We start from the raw sequence: 23,801 nt of genomic DNA on the forward strand, positions 1-23,801 counted from the left end.
GCGGGCCGCAGATCACCACGTGCCATTCCACCGAGCCTGGGAGGCTCGGATAGCCTTCTTCAAATGGCTATGGCCCTTCTCCAGGCTGGAGACCGGGATACCTACGAGATACTCATGGCAGAGCGCAGGGCAGAGCGGCAGGCAGCGCGTGAAGAGCGCCAGGCAGAGCGTGACTACCAGCTGCAGCTAGCTCAGCTCCGGCCCTCATCAGCCACACGTGACCTTCAAGACACCAAACTTCCAAAGGTCCGTGTTGAGGACTTCCCAGTGCTGGAGAAGGATGGAGACTTGGACTCTTTCTTGACTGCTTTTGAGCGGACTTGCTTGCAGCACCATCTGAACAAGGACCAGTGGGCCAAATACCTGACCCCCCGTTTAAGGGGTAAGGCCCTGGATGTCCTTGGGGACTTGCCTGCTGAGGCAGATCAGGGCTACGACACCATCAAGCGGGCCCTGATCCAACAGTACAACCTCACTCCAGAGTCCTACCGCAAGAAGTTCCGGAGCCTACAGAAGGGACCAAAGGACTCCTGGGCTGACCACCGGCGGGCACTTGCCCGAGCTGCCGACCACTGGACCCAAGGCCTGCAGCTTTCCACCGGACCGGAGATCCTGGACTTGTTCATCACGGAGCAACTCTTGTGGAACTGCCCTGAGGATCTCCGCCAGTTCATCCGAGACCAGAAGCCAAAGGGGTCCACGGCTACAGCTGCCCTTGCCGATGACTACACCAACAACCGGGCTCCTGAAGCCAGGAGAGCAGCCACCAGCAGCACCTGGAGAGGGGGTAAGATGAACTCTGCGACTGCCCCACCTGCCCCTAGACTGCAGGGGGTGTCCCCCTCAACTCCCCTCTCCAGGCCCGTGGCAGAGCCAAGACGGTGCCACCAGTGCAACCTACCTGGACACTTCAAGGCCATGTGCCCTCAGCGTCCCAAGGCCCCGGCTCCGTCCCCGTCCCAAGGGCCGCCCAAGGTGTATTGTGTGGGTGGGGGTGGTGGTAGGTCCCTGGACAGCTTCCAACCTGTCACCGTCGGCCAGTCTGTGACCATAGGACTGCGAGACAGCGCCTCGGAGGTGACTCTGGTGCGGCCTGAGATGGTGTCCCCCCAAGACTTGATCCCTGGAAAAACCCTCGCTGTCTCCGGGATTGGAGGCATTGACCCGGCGCTGCCTGTTGCTGACATTTATGTGGACTGGGGCGCAGGGCGAGGGGTGAGGGAGGTGGGGGTAACTGATCGGATCCCTGCAAACGTGCTACTTGGGACAGATTTGGGGCAAATAACCTCCCAGTTTGGCCCCGCCCCAAAGGCTGAACCTTCAGCCAGTGCTGACGTGCCTCCGGACAATGTTAATGTGTTATCTATGAATGATGTAAGGGAGGAGGGAGTGAACTCTGATATTTCTGCTTGCACAGACACCATAGACACACACGCAGCTGCAGCTGTGACAGGGGAGGGGGTCAGAGAAAGGTGTGACAATGCCTCTACAAGTAACCAGCCTGTGAGCTGGGATCTGCTGCCCTCTGCAGGGATAAGCAGAGAGCAGGGTGCTGCAGGGGGAGGACCAGTGTGTGGGGTGGGGGCTACCACAGCAAATGTGGGGTCCCCAGAGATTTCACAGCGGGGTTCTGTTGCTGCAGGAGGGGAACAGGCAGGTGAGATTGGGGCCGGTCCAGGAGCGGAAGTGCTCCCAGGTAAGATCTCGGTGCATGGTTCCCCCACAACCGGGGTGTCAGGAAGCCAGGTAGGTCTGCCTGAACCGGCGACTTGGTCAGGAACGGAGGAGGAGCAGGCACGACCCACGGTCGCAGCGGCTGTGGCCGCTGTCACCCGCAGTGGGAGTGCTGGAAGCCAAGGGGCCTCCCGGAGGTCCGATAGCTCTTCCCCTTCTGACCAAGTGGCAGCCGAGTCAGGTGGAGGCCAGGACACAGGTCCCGGGGTACTGACTGAAGATGTGACAGTCTCGTCGATTCTGGCCACATCTAGTCAGGAGTTTCAGGCAGCGTTAGAAGCTGACGACAGCCTGAAAGCTCTAAAGGAGCAGGCGGCACAGCCTCCCTCGGACTCGGACCCGGAGCGAGTGGTCTGGGACCAAGGACGGCTGTACCGGGCCACGGTCCAGCAGGGTTCACCGGAGGCGTGGCCCAGGGACCGACAGTTGGTGGTACCCTATCCGTTCCGGACGGAGTTGTTGCGGATCGCACATGAGATTCCGATGGCCGGACACCTAGGGATCGCTAAGACCAAGGCCAGGTTAAACCAGCATTTCTACTGGCCAAAAATGGGGGCCGATGTGGCTGCCTACTGCCGTTCGTGTGAAACCTGTCAGAGAGTGGGGAAGGCGGGGCCACACCCCAAAGCCCCACTAGTATCTCTGCCAATCATCGATGAGCCTTTCAGGAGGGTGGCTGTGGATCTGGTCGGCCCGCTGGCCATCCCCAGCAGCTCCGGGAAACGCTTCATACTGACGGTAGTGGACTATGCCACCCGGTACCCAGAAGCAGTGGCCTTGTCGTCCATTCGGGCTGACAAGGTGGCCACCGCATTGCTGGAGATTTTCTCCCGAGTGGGTTTTCCCCAGGAAATGCTCACCGACCGGGGGACCCAATTCATGTCCCAGCTGATGGAGACCCTCTGTAAGCAAGTCCAGGTGCGACATCTGGTGGCCAGCCCGTACCATCCACAGACTAATGGCCTGTGCGAGCGGTTCAATGGCACCTTAAAGCAGATGCTTAAGATGTTGGTCGACTCCCATGGGCGTGACTGGGAGCGGTATCTCCCACACCTGTTATTTGCTTATCGGGAGGTTCCACAGGCCTCAACCGGATTCTCACCGTTTGAGCTCCTGTACGGGCGACGTGTGCGGGGCCCCCTGGCTCTGGTGAAAGAGGCTTGGGAAGGGGATTTGGCCACCCCTGGAGTGTCGGTTATCGAGTATGTCATGCGCTTCCGGGACAAAATGCAGGCCTTGACGCAACTGGTACACGACAATATGGCTCAAGCCCAGGCCGATCAGAAGCGTTGGTACGACCAGAACGCTTGTGAGAGGACCTACCAAGTGGGTCAAGAGGTGTGGGTACTGGTCCCCGTACCACAGGACAAGCTTCAGGCAGCCTGGGAAGGCCCATACCTCGTGTACCAGCAGCTCAACCCTGTGACGTACCTGGTCACCCTGGACCCTGCCCGTGGAAGGCGGAAGCCCTTCCATGTGAACATGATGAAGGCACATCATGAGCGGGAGGCATGTGCACTCCCTGTGTGCAACCTGCCCGAGGAGGGAGAAGCGGAAACCCTCTTGGATATGCTAGCCCAGGTTAGGGCAGGCGGATCCATTGAGGATGTGGAGGTTGGCCACCAGCTCTTGGAGGACCAACGGTCCCAGCTGTGGGCCACCCTACACCCCTTCCGGGGGTTGTTTACCAACCAGCCCGGAAGGACTGACTTGGCTGTCCATCACGTGGACACTGGGGATCATCCCCCGATCCGGCGTTCAGCATATCGGGTCTCCCTGGAGGTGCAGCAACACATGCGCCAGGAGATTGACGAGATGCTGAAGCTGGGGGTGATCCAGGCATCCAACAGCGCTTGGGCCTCGCCTGTAGTCCTCGTCCCTAAGAAGGACCGAACCACTCGGTTCTGCGTGGACTACAGGGGGCTCAATGCTGTCACGGTCGCCGATGCGTACCCAATGCCACGCATCGATGACCTGCTCGATCAGTTGGCCGGGGCTCAGTACCTGACCATCATGGATCTGAGCCGGGGATATTGGCAGATCCCCCTGACTCGCAAGGCCAGGGAACGCTCTGCCTTTATTACCCCATTTGGACTGTACGAGTCCACGGTGATGCCATTCGGGATGAGGAATGCCCCTGCCACTTTCCAGCGGATGGTCAACACCCTGCTCAAGGGACTTGAAGGGTACGCGGCCGCGTACCTGGACGACATTGCCGTCTTCAGTCCCACCTGGGAGGACCACCTAGAGCATCTAGCACAGGTGCTCAGGCGGATCCACCGGGCAGGTTTGACCATCAAGCCGGGAAAGTGTCAGCTGGCCATGAGCGAGGTCCAGTACCTCGGTCACCGGGTAGGTGGGGGAACGCTGAAGCCCGAGCCTGAGAAAGTGGAGGCCATCGCATCCTGGCCCACCCCCAGGACCAAGAAGCAGGTGATGTCCTTCTTGGGGACCGCTGGGTACTATAGGAGGTTTGTTCCATGCTATAGTAGCCTGGCAAAGCCCTTGACGGACCTCACCAAGAAGAAGCTGCCCTCTGCAGTCGATTGGACAATGGACTGCGAGACAGCCTTCCGGGCCCTAAAGGACGCCCTGTCCAGCCCGCCCGTGCTACAGGCAGCCGACTTCACGCGGCCGTTTGTAGTACAGACCGACGCCAGTGACTTCGGCCTCGGTGCGGTGCTCAGCCAGGTGGACTCTGCGAGCCAAGAGCACCCAGTCTTGTACCTGAGCAGGAAGCTGTTACCAAGGGAAGTTGCCTATTCCACGATGGAGAAGGAGTGCCTGGCCATAGTGTGGGCCCTGCAGCGTCTGCAACCCTATCTATACGGGCGCCACTTCATCGTGGAGACGGACCACAATCCCCTCAGCTGGTTGCACACCGTCTCTGGGACGAATGGGCGATTGTTGCGATGGAGCCTTGCGCTCCAGCAATACAACTTCACCATTCGCCACAAAAGGGGCCGTGACCACGGTAACGCAGACGGGCTGTCCCGACAAGGAGAGGTCGCGGACGGGCGCACGGGGGAACACCGGAGTGTGCTGCCCCCTAGCGCCCTCAAAAGGGGGGAGGTGTGAGGTAAATCCGGAGATATGACGATAAATCATGACATTCAAGTCATGTCAGGAAGCCCTCTCCTGGTGTCACTACCCCCTTCCCTTCACACAACTGGTTTAGCAACAAATCCATGGCCATGTCCTGTGATATGGAAATTAGGTGGCTTTAGGACAATGGACACAGGATGACTCCCTGCCGTCACCCTGTAGTAGGAGCTGCTAGCTAGTTAGCAAGGCTATGGAAATAGCCAGACAGAACGACTCCAGTAAAAAATGGTTCACATCTCGCAAGCCATATTTCCGATAAATATGGCAACCATAGAAATGGTGTCTCCGCATGTGGACGATGCTGGCACACCCTTTTTATGGGAGCAGGACATTGGGAAACACACCAAACGTGATATCAGCCATATGGGAACTCGTAGACAGGTCATGAGTCCCCTCGTTCTGTAGCTAAATTCATAACTGTCACAATGAGAGCATTGGCGTCCGCCTACGACGCTCCCAGGCAAAGTTATGGCCAATATCCCCTTTTCTGGATAATTCTGATCCATGCAGGGGGAGTGGCAGTGCTTCCCTGTGAGGTCACTAAGGTAGGAGGGGACCTGGATCTGCCCAGGTTGATAACCCTACTTCGGCCATTTTCCAGGGTTCTTCTCGCTGGGGGCACGTGTAGGAAACATCTGTGGGAGTTCCTGGAAACCTGGTCTACAGCGCCCCCCTGTGGCCAGACGCAACAAGGTAACTGATTGAATTTGCATACCTGTTTGTAAACCATGCTTTATCTGTAACTGTACTCTGACATATGTATATTCTGTAGATTCCCTATTGTATATATTGTAGTTTCTAGTGTGCTTTAGGCTGATTAAATTATATAATTAATCTTGGGCTGTTCTGTTATCTCGATCTAGAATCCCACGTCTGTGTGTTCGGCTAATAGTTACCGTAAATCGGTTGGTGGCAGCGAGTTGTGCCAAGGATTATTGTGGGGAGGCCAGTGAGATTCAGGGAGGTTTTATATATTCCGCCCGCGGAGGTCGGGGGAATATATACCCTACTCTCACCGGGGACCCTTCAATAATCGGCATAAGTAGTATAGCGGCCTCCTTGCTTATTGTCGGGCAATTCCATAATTGGCCTGACTATAAGAGGGGCGCTAGAGAGCGCGTCACGTGCTCTGTCTGTCGGTCGGGAGGTATAAAGGAGGGGTGACCCCCACTTGTTACCCCCCGATTGTGACGTACTGGTAGCCAGCGCGGGGGATTTCTGAGTGACCCCCCCGGTGGTTTGTGACACCGACGCTGCATCGACAGTCCCCGCCGCCGTCGCAGCTGTGATATCGTAGTGTGCAAAGTACCCCTTAGTGTGGAGCAGATTGGATCTCAGCGTAGACCTTCATCAGGTGACATCCTGCGGAGAGGACGCCTAATATCTGAGGCGTGCGGTGCAAGACGAAGCATCCACAGATGGCAGGCGTCCTCTCCGCAGAATGTGACCTGATGAAGGTCTACGCTGAGACAGAAACGTCGTCACTCAGATAAGATCCAATCTGCTCCACACCTGGTTACATTGGATCCTACCAGTGTGCCGTCCTCCATAGTAGACGTGTCGTGCTTTACTTACCCCAGGAGGATGGTGCCTCACTGCCAGAACCCAGCGAGGAATGGAGTCTTCACCGATTCTATGGCTTATCCTAAAATCTGAGCTCCTCTGTCCCCTACAAAGCGACCTCCTCTGTCCCCTACAAAGCGAGCTCCTCCATGACCTACAGAGCGAGCTCCTCCATGACCTACAGAGCGAGCTCCTCCGTCCCCTACAGAGTGAGCTCCTCCATGACCTACAGAGCGAACTCCTCCGTCCCCTACAGAGCGAGCTCCTCCATGACCTACAGAGCGAACTCCTCCGTCCCCTACAAAGTGAGCTCCTCCATGACCTACAGAGCGAGCTCCTCCATGACCTACAGAGCGAGTTCCTCCGTCCCCTACAGAGCGAGCTCCTCCATGACCTACAGAGCGAGCTCCTCCATGACCTACAGAGCGAGCTCCTCCATCCCCTACAAAGCGAGCTCCTCCGTCCCCTACAGAGCGAGTTCCTCCATGACCTACAGAGCGAGTTCCTTGGTCCCCTACAGAGCGAGCTCCTCCATGACCTACAGAGCGAGCTCCTCCATGACCTACAGAGCGAGGTCCTCCATGACCTACAGAGCGAGGTCCTCCATGACCTACAGAGCGAGCTCCTCCATGACCTACAGAGCGAACTCCTCCATCCCCTACAGAGCGAGCTCCTCCATGACCTACAGAGCGAACTCCTCCGTCCCCTACAGAGTGAGCTCCTCCATGACCTACAGAGCGAACTCCTCCATCCCCTACAGAGTGAGCTCCTCCATGACCTACAGAGCGAACTCCTCCATCCCCTACAAAGCGAGCTCCTCCATGACCTACAGAGCGAACTCCTCCGTCCCCTACAGAGCGAGCTCCTCCATGACCTACACAGCGAACTCCTCCGTCCCCTACAGAGCGAACTCCTCCATCCCCTACAGAGCGAGATCCTCCATCCCCTACAGAGCGAGATCCTCCATCCCCTACAAAGCGAGCTCCTCCATGACCTACAGAGCGAGCTCCTCCGTCCCCTACAGAGTGAGCTCCTCCATGACCTACAGAGCGAGCTCCTCCGTCCCCTACAGAGCGAACTCCTCCATGACCTACAGAGCGAGCTCCTCCATGACCTACAGAGCGAGCTCCTCCATGACCTACAGAGCGAGCTCCTGAGTCCCCCCCTACAGAGCGAGCTCCTGAGTCCCCTACAGAGCGAGCTCCTCCATGACCTACAGAGCGAGCTCCTGAGTCCCCCCCTACAGAGCGAGCTCCTGAGTCCCCTACAGAGCGAGCTCCTCCATGACCTACAGAGCGAACTCCTCCGTCCCCTACAGAGCGAGCTCCTCCATGACCTACAAAGCGAGCTCCTCCGTCCCCTACAGAGCGAGCTCCTCCATGACCTACAGAGCGAGCTCCTCCGTCCCCTACAGAGCGAGCTCCTCCATGACCTACAGAGCGAGCTCCTCCATGGCCTACAGAGCGAACTCCTCCATGACCTACAGAGCGAGCTCCTCCATGACCTACAGAGCGAGCTCCTCCGTCCCCTACAGAGCGAGCTCCTGAGTCCCCTACAGAACGAACTCCTCCATGACCTACAGAGCGAGCTCCTCCATGACCTACAGAGCAAGCTCCTGAGTCCCCTACAGAGCGAGCTCCTCCATGACCTACACAGCGAACTCCTCCGTCCCCTACAGAGCGAACTCCTCCATCCCCTACAGAGCGAGATCCTCCATCCCCTACAAAGCGAGCTCCTCCATGACCTACAGAGCGAGCTCCTCCGTCCCCTACAGAGTGAGCTCCTCCATGACCTACAGAGCGAGCTCCTCCGTCCCCTACAGAGCGAACTCCTCCATGACCTACAGAGCGAGCTCCTCCATGACCTACAGAGCGAGCTCCTCCATGACCTACAGAGCGAGCTCCTCCATGACCTACAGAGCGAGCTCCTCCATGACCTACAGAGCGAGCTCCTGAGTCCCCCCCTACAGAGCGAGCTCCTGAGTCCCCTACAGAGCGAGCTCCTCCATGACCTACAGAGCGAGCTCCTGAGTCCCCCCCTACAGAGCGAGCTCCTGAGTCCCCTACAGAGCGAGCTCCTCCATGACCTACAGAGCGAACTCCTCCGTCCCCTACAGAGCGAGCTCCTCCATGACCTACAAAGCGAGCTCCTCCGTCCCCTACAGAGCGAGCTCCTCCATGACCTACAGAGCGAGCTCCTCCGTCCCCTACAGAGCGAGCTCCTCCATGACCTACAGAGCGAGCTCCTCCATGGCCTACAGAGCGAACTCCTCCATGACCTACAGAGCGAGCTCCTCCATGACCTACACAGCGAACTCCTCCGTCCCCTACAGAGCGAACTCCTCCATGACCTACAGAGCGAGCTCCTCCATGACCTACAGAGCGAGCTCCTCCGTCCCCTACAGAGCGAGCTCCTGAGTCCCCCTACAGAACGAACTCCTCCATGACCTACAGAGCGAGCTCCTCCATGACCTACAGAGCAAGCTCCTCCATCCCCTACAGAGCGAGCTCCTGAGTCCCCCCCTACAGAGCAAGCTCCTGAGTCCCCTCCTACGGAGCGAGCTCCTGAGTCCCCCCCTACAGAGCGAGCTCCTCCGTCCCCTACAGAGCGAGCTCCTGAGTCCCCCCCTATAGAGCGAGCTCCTCCGTCCCCTACAGAGCGAGCTCCTGAGTCCCCCCCCCCTACGGAGCGAGCTCCTGAGTCCCCCCCCTACGGAGCGAGCTCCTGAGTCCCCCCCCTACGGAGCGAGCTCCTGAGTCCCCCCCCTACGGAGCGAGCTCCTGAGTCCCCCCCCCCTACGGAGCGAGCTCCTGAGTCCCCCCCTACGGAGCGAGCTCCTGAGTCCCCCCCTACGGAGCGAGCTGCTGAGTCCCCCCCCTACGGAGCGAGCTGCTGAGTCCCCCCCCTACGGAGCGAGCTGCTGAGTCCCCCCCCTACGGAGCGAGCTGCTGAGTCCCCCCTACGGAGCGAGCTCCTGAGTCCCCCCCTACGGAGCGAGCTCCTGAGCCCCTCCCTACGGAGCGAGCTCCTGAGCCCAGGACCCTGGTAACTTAAGACCTCCTAAAACATGTCTGCAGCTTGGCTTCAGATGATTACCTTCCAGAGCTGCACTCACTATTCTGCTGTTACATCATGCCTTATCCTCCAGTCACCTCCAGAGCTGCACTCACTATTCTGCTGTTACATCATGCCTTATCCTCCAGTCACCTCCAGAGCTGCACTCACTATTCTGCTGTTACATCATGCCTTATCCTCCAGTCACCTCCAGAGCTGCACTCACTATTCTGCTGTTACATCGTGTCTTCTCCTCCAGTCACCTCCAGAGCTGCACTCACTATTCTGCTGTTACATCGTGTCTTATCCTCCAGTCACCTCCAGAGCTGCACTCACTATTCTGCTGTTACATCGTGTCTTCTCCTCCAGTCACCTCCAGAGCTGCACTCACTATTGTGCTGTTACATCGTGTCTTCTCCTCCAGTCACCTCCAGAGCTGCACTCACTATTGTGCTGTTACATCGTGTCTTCTCCTCCAGTCACCTCCAGAGCTGCAGTCTCTATTCTGCTGTTACATCGTGTCTTCTCCTCCAGTCACCTCCAGAGCTGCACTCACTATTGTGCTGTTACATCGTGTCTTATCCTCCAGTCACCTCCAGAGCTGCACTCACTATTCTGCTGTTACATCATTGTTTTGTTTGGACTCAGCCGGTAATTCATATATTGCCAGCTGTCAGTGTAGTGTTGTTCTTCGGAGCAGTAATCATGCTGCTGCTTTCACATTAGTACAAAGAGATACCTATTTACCGATTTTCTGATTTTAATCCCTTATATTCTGTCCAGTAATCCAGTATATGGGAAGCCATATAATATAAACATAATTTTACTGTATATGATAACCCCTGTAATGGTCACTATGGGTCGTTATACCGCCAGTCGCTGCCACTCATCTGTCGTCACTGAGCTTTTATGTACGGTGATTGCTGGATGGAAACGTTCCCACGAGGCTGCGGATATCGCTGTATGGGAATCCGTGTAATGGGGAGTGGGGGGTGATGATTATCTGCAGCTCCTAGAGGTCCCCTCCTATTACAAACCCTGCAGCCCGGGAACGACGTGACGGCAGATCGGTGCCCAGAAATAATACAGAATGGAGAGAGTCTGCAATATTAGAGTAATACAGAGAGTATGATACCTGCCCCTATAATACAGAGATTATGATATCTGCCCCTCTAATACAGAGATTATGATATCTGCCCCTATAATACAGAGATTATGATATCTGCCCCTATAATACAGAGATTGATATCTGCCCCTATAATACAGAGATTATGATGTCTGCCCCTCTAATACAGAGATTATGATATCTGCCCCTCTAATAGAGAGATTATGATATCTGCCCCTCTAATAGAGAGATTATGATATCTGCCCGTCTAATACAGAGATTGATATCTGCCCCTCTAATAGAGAGATTATGATATCTGCCCCTCTAATACAGAGATTATGATATCTGCCCCTATAATACAGAGATTGATATCTGCCCCTATAATTCAGAGATTATGATATCTGCCCCTCTAATACAGAGATTGATATCTGCCCCTATAATACAGAGATTATGATATCTGCCCCTCTAATACAGAGATTATGATATCTGCCCCTCTAATAGAGCGATTATGATATCTGTCCTTAGAATACAGAGATTATGATATATTTATCCCTATACAGCGGCAGATTAGATGACGGTATAATATGAGATTACAATAGTTAGAGCGGCCTCCTCTGTATAATCATTACTATGTGTGATATCAGTGATTATAATGTGTCATTAGGAAATCTGTTGCTGCAGCTGCTTTATAACATCATATTTTATTTTTATCTTAGATTTAGCCATTAAAAGGTATCAGAACTACAACATTTTATTTTTGTTTCTCTCACTGAGAGCAATCAATCATTAGGAAATCTAACACTATATTACAGAAAATGAACGCTGGGGTATATACCGCCATATACCACTATACAACCCGAGCTGATAACACAGGACACTGGGGTATATACCGCCATATACCACTATACAACCCGAGCTGATAACACAGGACACTGGGGTATATACCGCCATATACCACTATACAACCCGAGCTGATAACACAGGACACTGGGGTATATACCGCCATATACCACTATACAACCCGAGCTGATAACACAGGACCCTGGGGTATATACCGCCATATACCACTATACAACCCGAGCTGATAACACAGGACCCTGGGGTATATACCGCCATATACCACTATACAACCCGAGCTGATAACACAGGACCCTGGGGTATATACCGCCATATACCACTATACAACCCGAGCTGATAACACAGGACACTGGGGTATATACCGCCATATACCACTATACAACCCGAGCTGATAACACAGGACACTGGGGTATATACCGCCATATACCACTATACAACCCGAGCTGATAACACAGGACACTGGGGTATATACCGCCATATACCACTATACAACCCGAGCTGATAACACAGGACCCTGGGGTATATACCGCCATATACCACTATACAACCCGAGCTGATAACACAGGACCCTGGGGTATATACCGCCATATACCACTATACAACCCGAGCTGATAACACAGGACCCTGGGGTATATACCGCCATATACCACTATACAACCCGAGCTGATAACACAGGACACTGGGGTATATACCGCCATATACCACTATACAACCCGAGCTGATAACACAGGACACTGGGGTATATACCGCCATATACCACTATACAACCCGAGCTGATAACACAGGACACTGGGGTATATACCGCCATATACCACTATACAACCCGAGCTGATAACACAGGACCCTGGGGTATATACCGCCATATACCACTATACAACCCGAGCTGATAACACAGGACCCTGGGGTATATACCGCCATATACCACTATACAACCCGAGCTGATAACACAGGACCCTGGGGTATATACCGCCATATACCACTATACAACCCGAGCTGATAACACAGGACACTGGGGTATATACCGCCATATACCACTATACAACCCGAGCTGATAACACAGGACACTGGGGTATATACCGCCATATACCACTATACAACCCGAGCTGATAACACAGGACACTGGGGTATATACCGCCATATACCACTATACAACCCGAGCTGATAAGAGAGGACACTGGGGTATATACCGCCATATACCACTATACAACCCGAGCTGATAACACAGGACACTGGGGTATATACCGCCATATACCACTATACAACCCGAGCTGATAACACAGGACACTGGGGTATATACCGCCATATACCACTATACAACCCGAGCTGATAAGAGAGGACACTGGGGTATATACCGCCATATACCACTATACAACCCGAGCTGATAACACAGGACACTGGGGTATATACTGCCATATACCACTATACAACCCGAGCTGATAACACAGGACACTGGGGTATATACCGCCATATACCACTATACAACCCAAGCTGATAACACAGGACACTGGGGTATATACCGCCATATACCACTATACAACCCGAGCTGATAACACAGGACACTGGGGTATATACCGCCATATACCACTATACAACCCGAGCTGATAACACAGGACACTGGGGTATATACCGCCATATACCACTATACAACCCGAGCTGATAACACAGGACACTGGGGTATATACCGCCATATACCACTATACAACCCGAGCTGATAACACAGGACACTGGGGTATATACCGCCATATACTGCTATAAAACACGCCAGTACAGTATAGAACACTGGAATTCACATCAGATGTAGCAGTAGAATTTCTTACTGACGGGCGGTCCAGTAATTCTGATAATTTTCTTCCAGATAAGCCCGACCCCCCCGCGGGTCAGCCATGTGCGTCTGAAATGAAAGGCTCCGCCCTGACCTTGTCGTGGTATGGACCGACCTATGATGGCGGGAGCGTGGTGCAGTCCTATACGGTGGAGATCTGGGACTCTGTAGATAAGTCGTGGTCGGACCTGCCGCAGTGCAGAAGCACGTCCTACCACGTGGAGAACTTACTGCACGACCGCGAGTACAAGTTCCGGGTACGAGCCACCAACATCCACGGGACCAGCGAGCCCAGCCAGGAGTCCGACCCGGTGGCCTATAAAGAGAAGGTGGAAGGTGACCGCTCGTGTGGGGTCCTCACATTATATTGTACTAGTGCCATGGAAACTATGGGAAATGTTTACACTCATGGAGAAAAGTATTGACACCCTTGTAATTATTCCAGAACATGAATTATTGCTCCCAGAATATTATTAAAGTCACACGCTTTGTTATATACAGGTTAAGGCTAAGTTCACACTTCAGTTGTTTTGCATCAGTCACAATCCGTCGCCTTGAGGAATTACGGAATCCTGCAAAATATTTTGCCGGAATCCAGTATTTCCCCATAGACTTCTATTAGTGACGGATTGCGACTGATGACCCTGCGTTGCATCCGCTGCGTCGCGGTCCGTCATTTTTGACTGACCGCCGAGCGGGTAGCAACGCAGAATGTAACGTTTTTCGGGCCATCAAAATAAACGCGCCCCACAGGAATCCGTTGCCATCCGTCAAGCTTGTAATGTATGTCTATGGTGCTGGATTCCGTTGTAATCCATCTTACGACGGAATCCAGCGCAGGATTCCGTCATGCTCTACTGAGCATGCCCAGAATGTTTGGCACGCCCACTGGGCTGTCCCAAACACAAACAGATCATGACTGATCTGTCAAAAAACGGACACATAACGGATGAAACGGACGCAACAGATCAGTTTTTTCACAGGATTCCTGTGAAAGGAATCCTGTAAAAAACACATCCGTTGCATCAGTTGACATCTTGAAAACGACTGATCCGTTGCTGACGGATTTAAAGCAACTGAAGTGTGAACTTAGCCTTATTTCCTTTATGTATCGGGACAACACAAAAAAAAACAGAGAAAAAAGGCAAATTGGAGAGAATTTCACCCAAAATCCAAAAAATTGACTAAACAAAATTGTTGTCACATTTTCTAAAATTGTGCGTAAAATTGTGGGCAATATGGAAATCACACCTGAAACCAGATATTAAGGGGAGAAGTTCCCTCATTCTTTGCATTGTGTGTCTGTGTGTGCCGCACTAAGCATGGAGGACAGAAAGAGGAGAAGAGAACTGAGGACTGGAGAACCAAAACTGCTGAAAAATATCAACAAGCTCAAGGTTACACGTCCATCTCCAGAGATCTTGATGTTCCTTTGTCCACGCTGCACAACATAATCCAGACGTTTACACCCCATGGCGCTGCAGCTAATCTCCCTGGACGTGGATGGCAGAGAAAAACTGTGGAAAGGCTGTAACACAGGATAGTCCAGATGGTGAAAAAGCCCCAATCAAGATCCAGAGAAATTCAAACTACAACTCAGGGGGCATCAGTGTCAGCGAGAACTATCCGTCCACATCTGAATGACATGAAACGCTATGGAGGAGACCTCGGAGGACCCCACTGCTGACACCGAGGCAGAAAAAAGCCAAAATGTACGAGAGGAACCAAAATCCTTCTGGGAAAGTGTCTTGTGGACAGATGAGGCCACGACAGAGCTTTATGGTGAAGCCATCAATCTACTGTTTACTGAAAACAGAATGAGGCTACAAAGTAAAGATCACAGCACCTACAGGCACATATGGTGAAGGGCAGAGAGGTTTGGGGTTGTCTTGCCGTCATGGGCACTGGGGTCCTGACTGCGTAAAAGATGTGAAATGTGAAAATTATCAGAGTATTCTGGGTGGCAATGTAGAGCCAGTGCCAGAAAGCCGGGTATTGTTCTAGGTCAGGGGTCTCCAGCAGGACAATGACCCCAAACCGTCACTTGAGGTACGGTGAAGTACCAAGCGAACGGCAAAAGGGAAGGGAAGGGGGAGATGGTGACCCCTGGTCAGGCCAAGCGCTGGGTCCTGGGTTCCCTCACTACCCCAGATAAGTTCCACACCTATGCCTTGAGCAGGATACCTGGCCCTGGCTGACCCTGATCTGGGCCCTAGGTAGGGAGAGGATGGGATGAGCACTAGTCAACCCCACTAGGCACTAAAGGACCCACAAGGATAACAAACAAGGGAAAATAACAAACAACTTATCTCAAAGTAGATAAAGGAAGAGGGACTGCAACACTAGGAAGTTACTCCAGATGATTGCAAGCCGCCTGCTTGCACTCAGGATCTGTAGGGAGTTAGAGCTATCACCAACACCTAGTAATAGGAAGTGAAGGTATATAAAGCCACCGAGAAAGTGCTGATGAAAAGCAGCTGAAAGGCTCAGAGATTCCACAGGATCCTAAAGGTAAAGGGAAATGGTAGAAGGTCAGGGAGCAGTTTGCACAGTGAAATACTGTGAACTTCTATAGCTGGACACCACAGGACTGTCTGTCACTCCTGACACAAACACTTAAAAAAGCTCCAGAAATGGATGGAAACAAAGTGCTGGAGGGTCCTGAAGTGTCAGCAATGAGTCCGGAGCTAAACCCCATTAACTGCTGGGGAGAAATCTGTAGATTGGGAGGAGAGAAGAGGAGAGAAAAGAAGAGAAAAGAAGAGGAGAGAAGAGAAGAGATAAGAAGAGAGAAGAGAAAAGAAGAAGAGGAGAGAAGAGAAGAGATAAGAGGAGAGAAGAAAAGAGAAGAGGAGAGAAGAGAAAAGAAGAGGAGAGAAGAGAAGAGATAAGAGGAGAGAAGAAAAGAGGAGAAGGGGAGAGAAGAGAAGAGATAAGAGAAGAGGAGAGAAGAAAAGAGGAGAAGAGGAGAGAAGAGATAAGATAAGAGAAGAGATAATAGAAGAGATAAGAGAAGAGATGAGAGAAGAGAAGAGATAAGAGAAGAGGAGAGAAGAGAAAAGAAGAGGAGAGAAGAGAAGAGATAAGAGGAGAGAAGAAAAGAGGAGAAGAGGAGAGAAGAGAAAAGAAGGGGAGAGAAGAGGAGAGATAAGAGGAGAGAAGAAAAGAGGAGAAGAGGGGAGAAAAGAGAAGAGGAGATAAGAGGAGAGGAGAGGAGAGAAGAGAGAAGAGATGAGAGAAGAGATAAGAGATAAGAGAAGAGGAGAGAAGAGATAAGAGAAGAGGAGAGAAGAGAGAAGAGAAGAGATAAGAGAAGAGGAGAGAAGAGAAGAGATAAGAGGAGAGAAGAAAAGAGGAGAAGAGGGGAGAAAAGAGAAGAGGAGATAAGAGGAGAGGAGAGAAGAGATAAGAGAAGAGAGAAGAGATGAGAGAAGAGAAGAGATAAGAGAAGAGGAGAGAAGAGATAAGAGAAGAGGAGATAAGAGAAGAGATAAGAGAAGAGGAGAGAAGAGATAAGAGAAGAGGAGAGAAGAAGAGAGAAGGGAAGAGGAGAGGAGACGTCTTCAGATATGAGAGACCTGGAGACGGTTTAGGCTAGTTTCACACTTGCGTTGAGTAGAATCCGCTGGGTCCGTTGCTGCGTCGTGTTGACGCATCCGTTATTTTTGTGGTGTCAACGGATGCAACGGGTCCGTTATTTCACAGGAATCCGTCAGCTCTGTTTTATTTCTTTTTTCATTTTTTTTTCATTCTGGGCATGCTCAGTAGAGATTAGCGGAATCCAGCAGCGAATTCCGTTGTTAAGCACTTAGCAACGGAATCCGCTATCATAGGGAACCATTATAAATTTTAACGGAACCAACGGAATCCGTTGGTTGGCGTGATTTTGACGCCAGCATTTAACGTTACATTCTGCGTTGCTTCCGCTCGGCGGAAGCAACGGAGCATCAGCCAACGGAAGCAACGCAGGTACTTTTGGTACAATCCGTCATCAATGCAAGTCTATGGGGAAACAACAGAATCCGTTAACGGATTCCGCTGTTTCCCAAGACAGCGGATTGCGCCAAAAAAAAAACCAACGCAAGTGTGAAAGTACCCTTATAAAGAAGAGTGAGATTCCCGGTGAGAGGAGGAGGAAGCTGTGGACGGGGACAGGAGGCGACTGATGGGTAAAGGGGCAGCCGGATATTAGGAGGAGGGGCAGCGATTGTGCACGGAACATGTCTGGGGTTTTGTGTGAAGTTTTTCCACTTTATTTTTTTCTAATAAATACAAAGGAAATAACCCTGTGTATAATGTAGCGTGTGGCTGCATGAATCCTGTGTATAATAGAGCGTGCGGCTGCAGGAATCCTGTGTATAATAGAGCGTGCGGCTGCAGGAATCCTGTGTATAATAGAGCGTGCGGCTGCAGGAATCCTGTGTATAATAGAGCGTGCGGCTGCAGGAATCCTGTGTATAGTAGAACGTGCGGCTGCAGGAATCCTGTGTATAATAGAGCGTGCGGCTGCAGGAATCCTGTGTATAATAGAGCGTGCGGCTGCAGGAATCCTGTGTATAATAGAGCGTGCGGCTGCAGGAATCCTGTGTATAATAGAGCGTGCGGCTGCAGGAATCCTGTGTATAATAGAGCGTGCGGCTGCAGGAATCCTGTGTATAATGTAGCGTGCGGCTGCAGGAATCCTGTGTATAATGTAACGTGTGGCTGCAGGAATCCTGTGTATAATAGAGCGTGCGGCTGCAGGAATCCTGTGTATAGTAGAACGTGCGGCTGCAGGAATCCTGTGTATAGTAGAACGTGCGGCTGCAGGAATCCTGTGTATAATAGAGCGTGCGGCTGCAGGAATCCTGTGTATAATAGAGCGTGCGGCTGCAGGAATCCTGTGTATAATAGAGCGTGCGGCTGCAGGAATCCTGTGTATAATAGAGCGTGCGGCTGCAGGAATCCTGTGTATAATAGAGCGTGCGGCTGCAGGAATCCTGTGTATAATAGAGCGTGCGGCTGCAGGAATCCTGTGTATAATAGAGCGTGCGGCTGCAGGAATCCTGTGTATAATAGAGCGTGCGGCTGCAGGAATCCTGTGTATAATAGAGCGTGCGGCTGCAGGAATCCTGTGTATAATAGAACGTGTGGCTGCAGGAATCCTGTGTATAATAGAGCGTGTGGCTGCAGGAATCCTGTGTATAATAGAGCGTGCAGCTGCAGGAATCCTGTGTATAATAGAGCGTGCGGCTGCAGGAATCCTGTGTATAATAGAACGTGCGGCTGCAGGAATCCTGTGTATAATAGAGCGTGCGGCTGCAGGAATCCTGTGTATAATAGAGCGTGCGGCTGCAGGAATTCTGTGTATAATAGAGCGTGCGGCTGCAGGAATCCTGTGTATAATAGAGCGTGTGGCTGCAGGAATCCTGTGTATAATAGAGCGTGTGGCTGCAGGAATTCTGTGTATAATAGAGCGTGTGGCTGCATGAATCCTGTGTATAATAGAGCGTGCGGCTGCAGGAATCCTGTGTATAATGTAGCGTGTGGCTGCAGGAATCCTGTGTATAATAGAACGTGTGGCTGCAGGAATCCTGTGTATAATAGAGCGTGCGGCTGCAGGAATCCTGTGTATAATAGAGCGTGTGGCTGCATGAATCCTGTGTATAATAGAGCGTGCGGCTGCAGGAATCCTGTGTATAATGTAGCGTGCGGCTGCAGGAATCCTGTGTATAATGTAGCGTGTGGCTGCAGGAATCCTGTGTATAATAGAGCGTGCGGCTGCAGGAATCCTGTGTATAATGTAGCGTGCGGCTGCAGGAATCCTGTGTATAATAGAGCGTGTGGCTGCATGAATCCTGTGTATAATGTAGCGTGCGGCTGCAGGAATCCTGTGTATAATGTAACGTGCGGCTGCAGGAATCCTGTGTATAATGTAGCGTGTGGCTGCAGGAATCCTGTGTATAATAGAACGTGTGGCTGCAGGAATCCTGTGTATAATAGAGCGTGTGGCTGCATGAATCCTGTGTATAATAGAGCATGCGGCTGCAGGAATCCTGTGTATAATAGAGCATGCGGCTGCAGGAATCCTGTGTATAATAGAGCGTGTGGCTGCAGCAATCCTGTGTATAATGTAACGTGCGGCTGCAGGAATCCTGTGTATAATGTAGCATGCGGCTGCAGGAATCCTGTGTATAATAGAGCGTGCGGCTGCAGGAATCCTGTGTATAATAGAGCGTGCGGCTGCAGGAATCCTGTGTATAATAGAGCGTGCGGCTGCAGGAATCCTGTGTATAATAGAGCGTGCGGCTGCAGGAATTCTGTGTATAATGTAACGTGTGGCTGCAGGAATCCTGTGTATAATAGAACGTGCGGCTGCAGGAATCCTGTGTATAATGTAGCATGCGGCTGCAGGAATCCTGTGTATAATAGAGCGTGCGGCTGCAGGAATCCTGTGTATAATAGAGCGTGCGGCTGCAGGAATCCTGTGTATAATAGAGCGTGCGGCTGCAGGAATCCTGTGTATAATAGAGCGTGCGGCTGCAGGAATCCTGTGTATAATAGAGCATGCGGCTGCAGGAATCCTGCGTATAATAGAGCGTGCGGCTGCAGGAATTCTGTGTATAATGTAACGTGTGGCTGCAGGAATCCTGTGTATAATAGAGCGTGCGGCTGCAGGAATCCTGTGTATAATGTAACGTGTGGCTGCAGGAATCCTGTGTATAATAGAGCGTGCGGCTGCAGGAATCCTGTGTATAATAGAGCGTGCGGCTGCAGGAATCCTGTGTATAATGTAGCGTGCGGCTGCAGGAATCCTGTGTATAATAGAGCGTGTGGCTGCAGGAATCCTGTGTATAATAGAGTGTGTGGCTGCAGGAATCCTGTGTATAATAGAGCGTGCGGCTGCAGGAATCCTGTGTATAATAGAGCGTGTGGCTGCAGGAATCCTGTGTATAATGTAACGTGTGGCTGCAGGAATCCTGTGTATAATAGAGCGTGTGGCTGCAGGAATCCTGTGTATAATAGAGCGTGTGGCTGCAGGAATCCTGTGTATAATAGAGCGTGCGGCTGCAGGAATCCTGTGTATAATAGAGCGTGCGGCTGCAGGAATCCTGTGTATAATAGAGCGTGTGGCTGCAGGAATCCTGTGTATAATAGAGCGTGTGGCTGCAGGAATCCTGTGTATAATGTAACGTGTGGCTGCAGGAATCCTGTGTATAATGTAACGTGCGGCTGCAGGAATCCTGTGTATAATAGAGCGTGCGGCTGCAGGAATCCTGTGTATAATGTAACGTGCGGCTGCAGGAATCCTGTGTATAATAGAGCGTGCGGCTGCAGGAATCCTGTGTATAATAGAGCGTGCGGCTGCAGGAATCCTGTGTATAATAGAGCGTGCGGCTGCAGGAATCCTGTGTGTAATAGAGCGTGCTGCTGCAGGAATCCTGTGTATAATGTAGCATGCGGCTGCAGGAATCCTGTGTATAATAGAGCGTGCGGCTGCAGGAATCCTGTGTATAATAGAGCGTGTGGCTGCAGGAATCCTGTGTATAATAGAGCGTGCGGCTGCAGGAATCCTGTGTATAATAGAGCGTGCGGCTGCAGGAATCCTGTGTATAATAGAGCGTGCGGCTGCAGGAATCCTGTGTATAATAGAGCGTGCGGCTGCAGGAATCCTGTGTATAATAGAGCGTGCGGCTGCAGGAATCCTGTGTATAATGTAACGTGTGGCTGCAGGAATCCTGTGTATAATAGAGCGTGCGGCTGCAGGAATCCTGTGTATAATAGAGCGTGTGGCTGCAGGAATCCTGTGTATAATAGAACGTGTGGCTGCAGGAATCCTGTGTATAATAGAGCGTGTGGCTGCAGGAATCCTGTGTATAATGTAGCGTGCGGCTGCAGGAATCCTGTGTATAATAGAGCGTGCGGCTGCAGGAATCCTGTGTATAATAGAGCGTGTGGCTGCAGGAATCCTGTGTATAATGTAGCGTGCGGCTGCAGGAATCCTGTGTATAATGTAGCGTGCGGCTGCAGGAATCCTGTGTATAATAGAACGTGCGGCTGCAGGAATCCTGTGTATAATGTAACGTGCGGCTGCAGGAATCCTGTGTATAATAGAGCGTGCGGCTGCAGGAATCCTGTGTATAATGTAACGTGCGGCTGCAGGAATCCTGTGTATAATAGAGCGTGCGGCTGCAGGAATCCTGTGTATAATGTAGCGTGTGGCTGCAGGAATCCTGTGTATAATGTAGCGTGCGGCTGCAGGAATCCTGTGTATAATAGAGCGTGCGGCTGCAGGAATCCTGTGTATAATGTAGCGTGTGGCTGCAGGAATCCTGTGTATAATGTAGCGTGTGGCTGCAGGAATCCTGTGTATAATAGAGCGTGCGGCTGCAGGAATCCTGTGTATAATGTAACGTGCGGCTGCAGGAATCCTGTGTATAATAGAGCGTGCGGCTGCAGGAATCCTGTGTATAATAGAGCGTGCGGCTGCAGGAATCCTGTGTATAATAGAGCGTGCGGCTGCAGGAATCCTGTGTATAATAGAGCGTGCGGCTGCAGGAATCCTGTGTATAATAGAGCGTGCGGCTGCAGGAATCCTGTGTATAATAGAACGTGCGGCTGCAGGAATCCTGTGTATAATAGAGCGTGCGGCTGCAGGAATCCTGTATATAATGTAGCGTGCGGTTGCAGGAATCCTGTGTATAATGTAGCGTGCGGCTGCAGGAATCCTGTGTATAATAGAGCGTGCGGCTGCAGGAATCCTGTGTATAATGTAGCGTGCGGTTGCAGGAATCCTGTGTATAATGTAGCGTGCGGCTGCAGGAATCCTGTGTATAATGTAGCGTGCGGCTGCAGGAATCCTGTGTATAATAGAGCGTGCGGCTGCAGGAATCCTGTGTATAATAGAATGTGCGGCTGCAGGAATCCTGTGTATAATAGAGCGTGCGGCTGCAGGAATCCTGTGTATAATAGAGCGTGCGGCTGCAGGAATCCTGTGTATAATAGAGCGTGCGGCTGCAGGAATCCTGTGTATAATGTAGCGTGCGGCTGCAGGAATCCTGTGTATAATAGAGCGTGCGGCTGCAGGAATCCTGTGTATAATGTAGCGTGCGGCTGCAGGAATCCTGTGTATAATAGAGCGTGCAGCTGCAGGAATCCTGTGTATAATAGAGCGTGCGGCTGCAGGAATCCTGTGTATAATAGAGCGTGCGGCTGCAGGAATCCTGTGTATAATAGAGCGTGCGGCTGCAGGAATCCTGTGTATAATAGAACGTGCGGCTGCAGGAATCCTGTGTATAATAGAGCGTGCGGCTGCAGGAATCCTGTGTATAATGTAGCGTGCGGCTGCAGGAATCCTGTGTATAATAGAGCGTGCAGCTGCAGGAATCCTGTGTATAATAGAGCGTGCGGCTGCAGGAATCCTGTGTATAATAGAGCGTGCGGCTGCAGGAATCCTGTGTATAATAGAGCGTGCGGCTGCAGGAATCCTGTGTATAATAGAGCGTGCGGCTGCAGGAATCCTGTGTATAATAGAGCGTGTGGCTGCAGGAATCCTGTGTATAATGTAGCGTGCGGCTGCAGGAATCCTGTGTATAATGTAGCGTGCGGCTGCAGGAATCCTGTGTATAATAGAGCGTGTGGCTGCAGGAATCCTGTGTATAATGTAGCGTGCGGCTGCAGGAATCCTGTGTATAATAGAGCGTGCGGCTGCAGGAATCCTGTGTATAATAGAACGTGCGGTAGCAGGAATCCTGTGTATAATGTAACGTGTGGCTGCAGGAATCCTGTGTATAATAGAACGTGCGGCTGCAGGAATCCTGTGTATAATAGAGCGTGTGGCTGCAGGAATCCTGTGTATAATAGAGCGTGCGGCTGCAGGAATCCTGTGTATAATGTAGCGTGTGGCTGCAGGAATCCTGTGTATAATAGAACGTGCGGCTGCAGGAATCCTGTGTATAATGTAGCGTGCGGCTGCAGGAATCCTGTGTATAATAGAGCGTGCGGCTGCAGGAATCCTGTGTATAATAGAGCGTGCGGCTGCAGGAATCCTGTGTATAATAGAGCGTGTGGCTGCAGGAATCCTGTGTATAATAGAGCGTGCGGCTGCAGGAATCCTGTGTATAATAGAACGTGTGGCTGCAGGAATCCTGTGTATAATAGAGCGTGTGGCTGCAGGAATCCTGTGTATAATAGAACGTGCGGCTGCAGGAATCCTGTGTATAATAGAACGTGCGGCTGCAGGAATCCTGTGTATAATGTAGCGTGCGGCTGAAGGAATCCTGTGTATAATAGAACGTGTGGCTGCAGGAATCCTGTGTATAATAGAGCGTGCGGCTGCAGGAATCCTGTGTATAATAGAGCGTGTGGCTGCAGGAATCCTGTGTATAATAGAGCGTGCGGCTGCAGGAATCCTGTGTATAATAGAGCGTGTGGCTGCAGGAATCCTGTGTATAATAGAGCGTGCGGCTGCAGGAATCCTGTGTATAATAGAGCGTGTGGCTGCAGGAATCCTGTGTATAATAGAGCGTGCGGCTGCAGGAATCCTGTGTATAATAGAGCGTGTGGCTGCAGGAATCCTGT

At 51.9% G+C, this 23,801-nt stretch overlaps 1 protein-coding gene across 4 annotated transcripts in view; it reads left to right on the forward strand.

Moving 5' to 3' along the window:
• MYLK (myosin light chain kinase) overlaps positions 1-23,801 on the forward strand; it is a 146,583-nt gene that overhangs the window by 84,804 nt on the left and 37,978 nt on the right. For 3 of the 4 annotated variants that reach the window (XM_075317006.1, XM_075317007.1, XM_075317009.1), the window contains one exon: positions 13,275-13,577. In XM_075317006.1, the coding sequence (XP_075173121.1) occupies positions 13,275-13,577 (303 nt within the window). Of the gene's footprint in view, positions 1-4,865; positions 5,533-13,274; positions 13,578-23,801 lie in introns of those variants that run through there. The other variant, XM_075317008.1, reaches the window with a different exon arrangement.

This window comes from Anomaloglossus baeobatrachus, chromosome 7 (genome assembly GCF_048569485.1).
Source record: "Anomaloglossus baeobatrachus isolate aAnoBae1 chromosome 7, aAnoBae1.hap1, whole genome shotgun sequence".
Lineage (NCBI taxonomy): Eukaryota > Metazoa > Chordata > Amphibia > Anura > Aromobatidae > Anomaloglossus > Anomaloglossus baeobatrachus.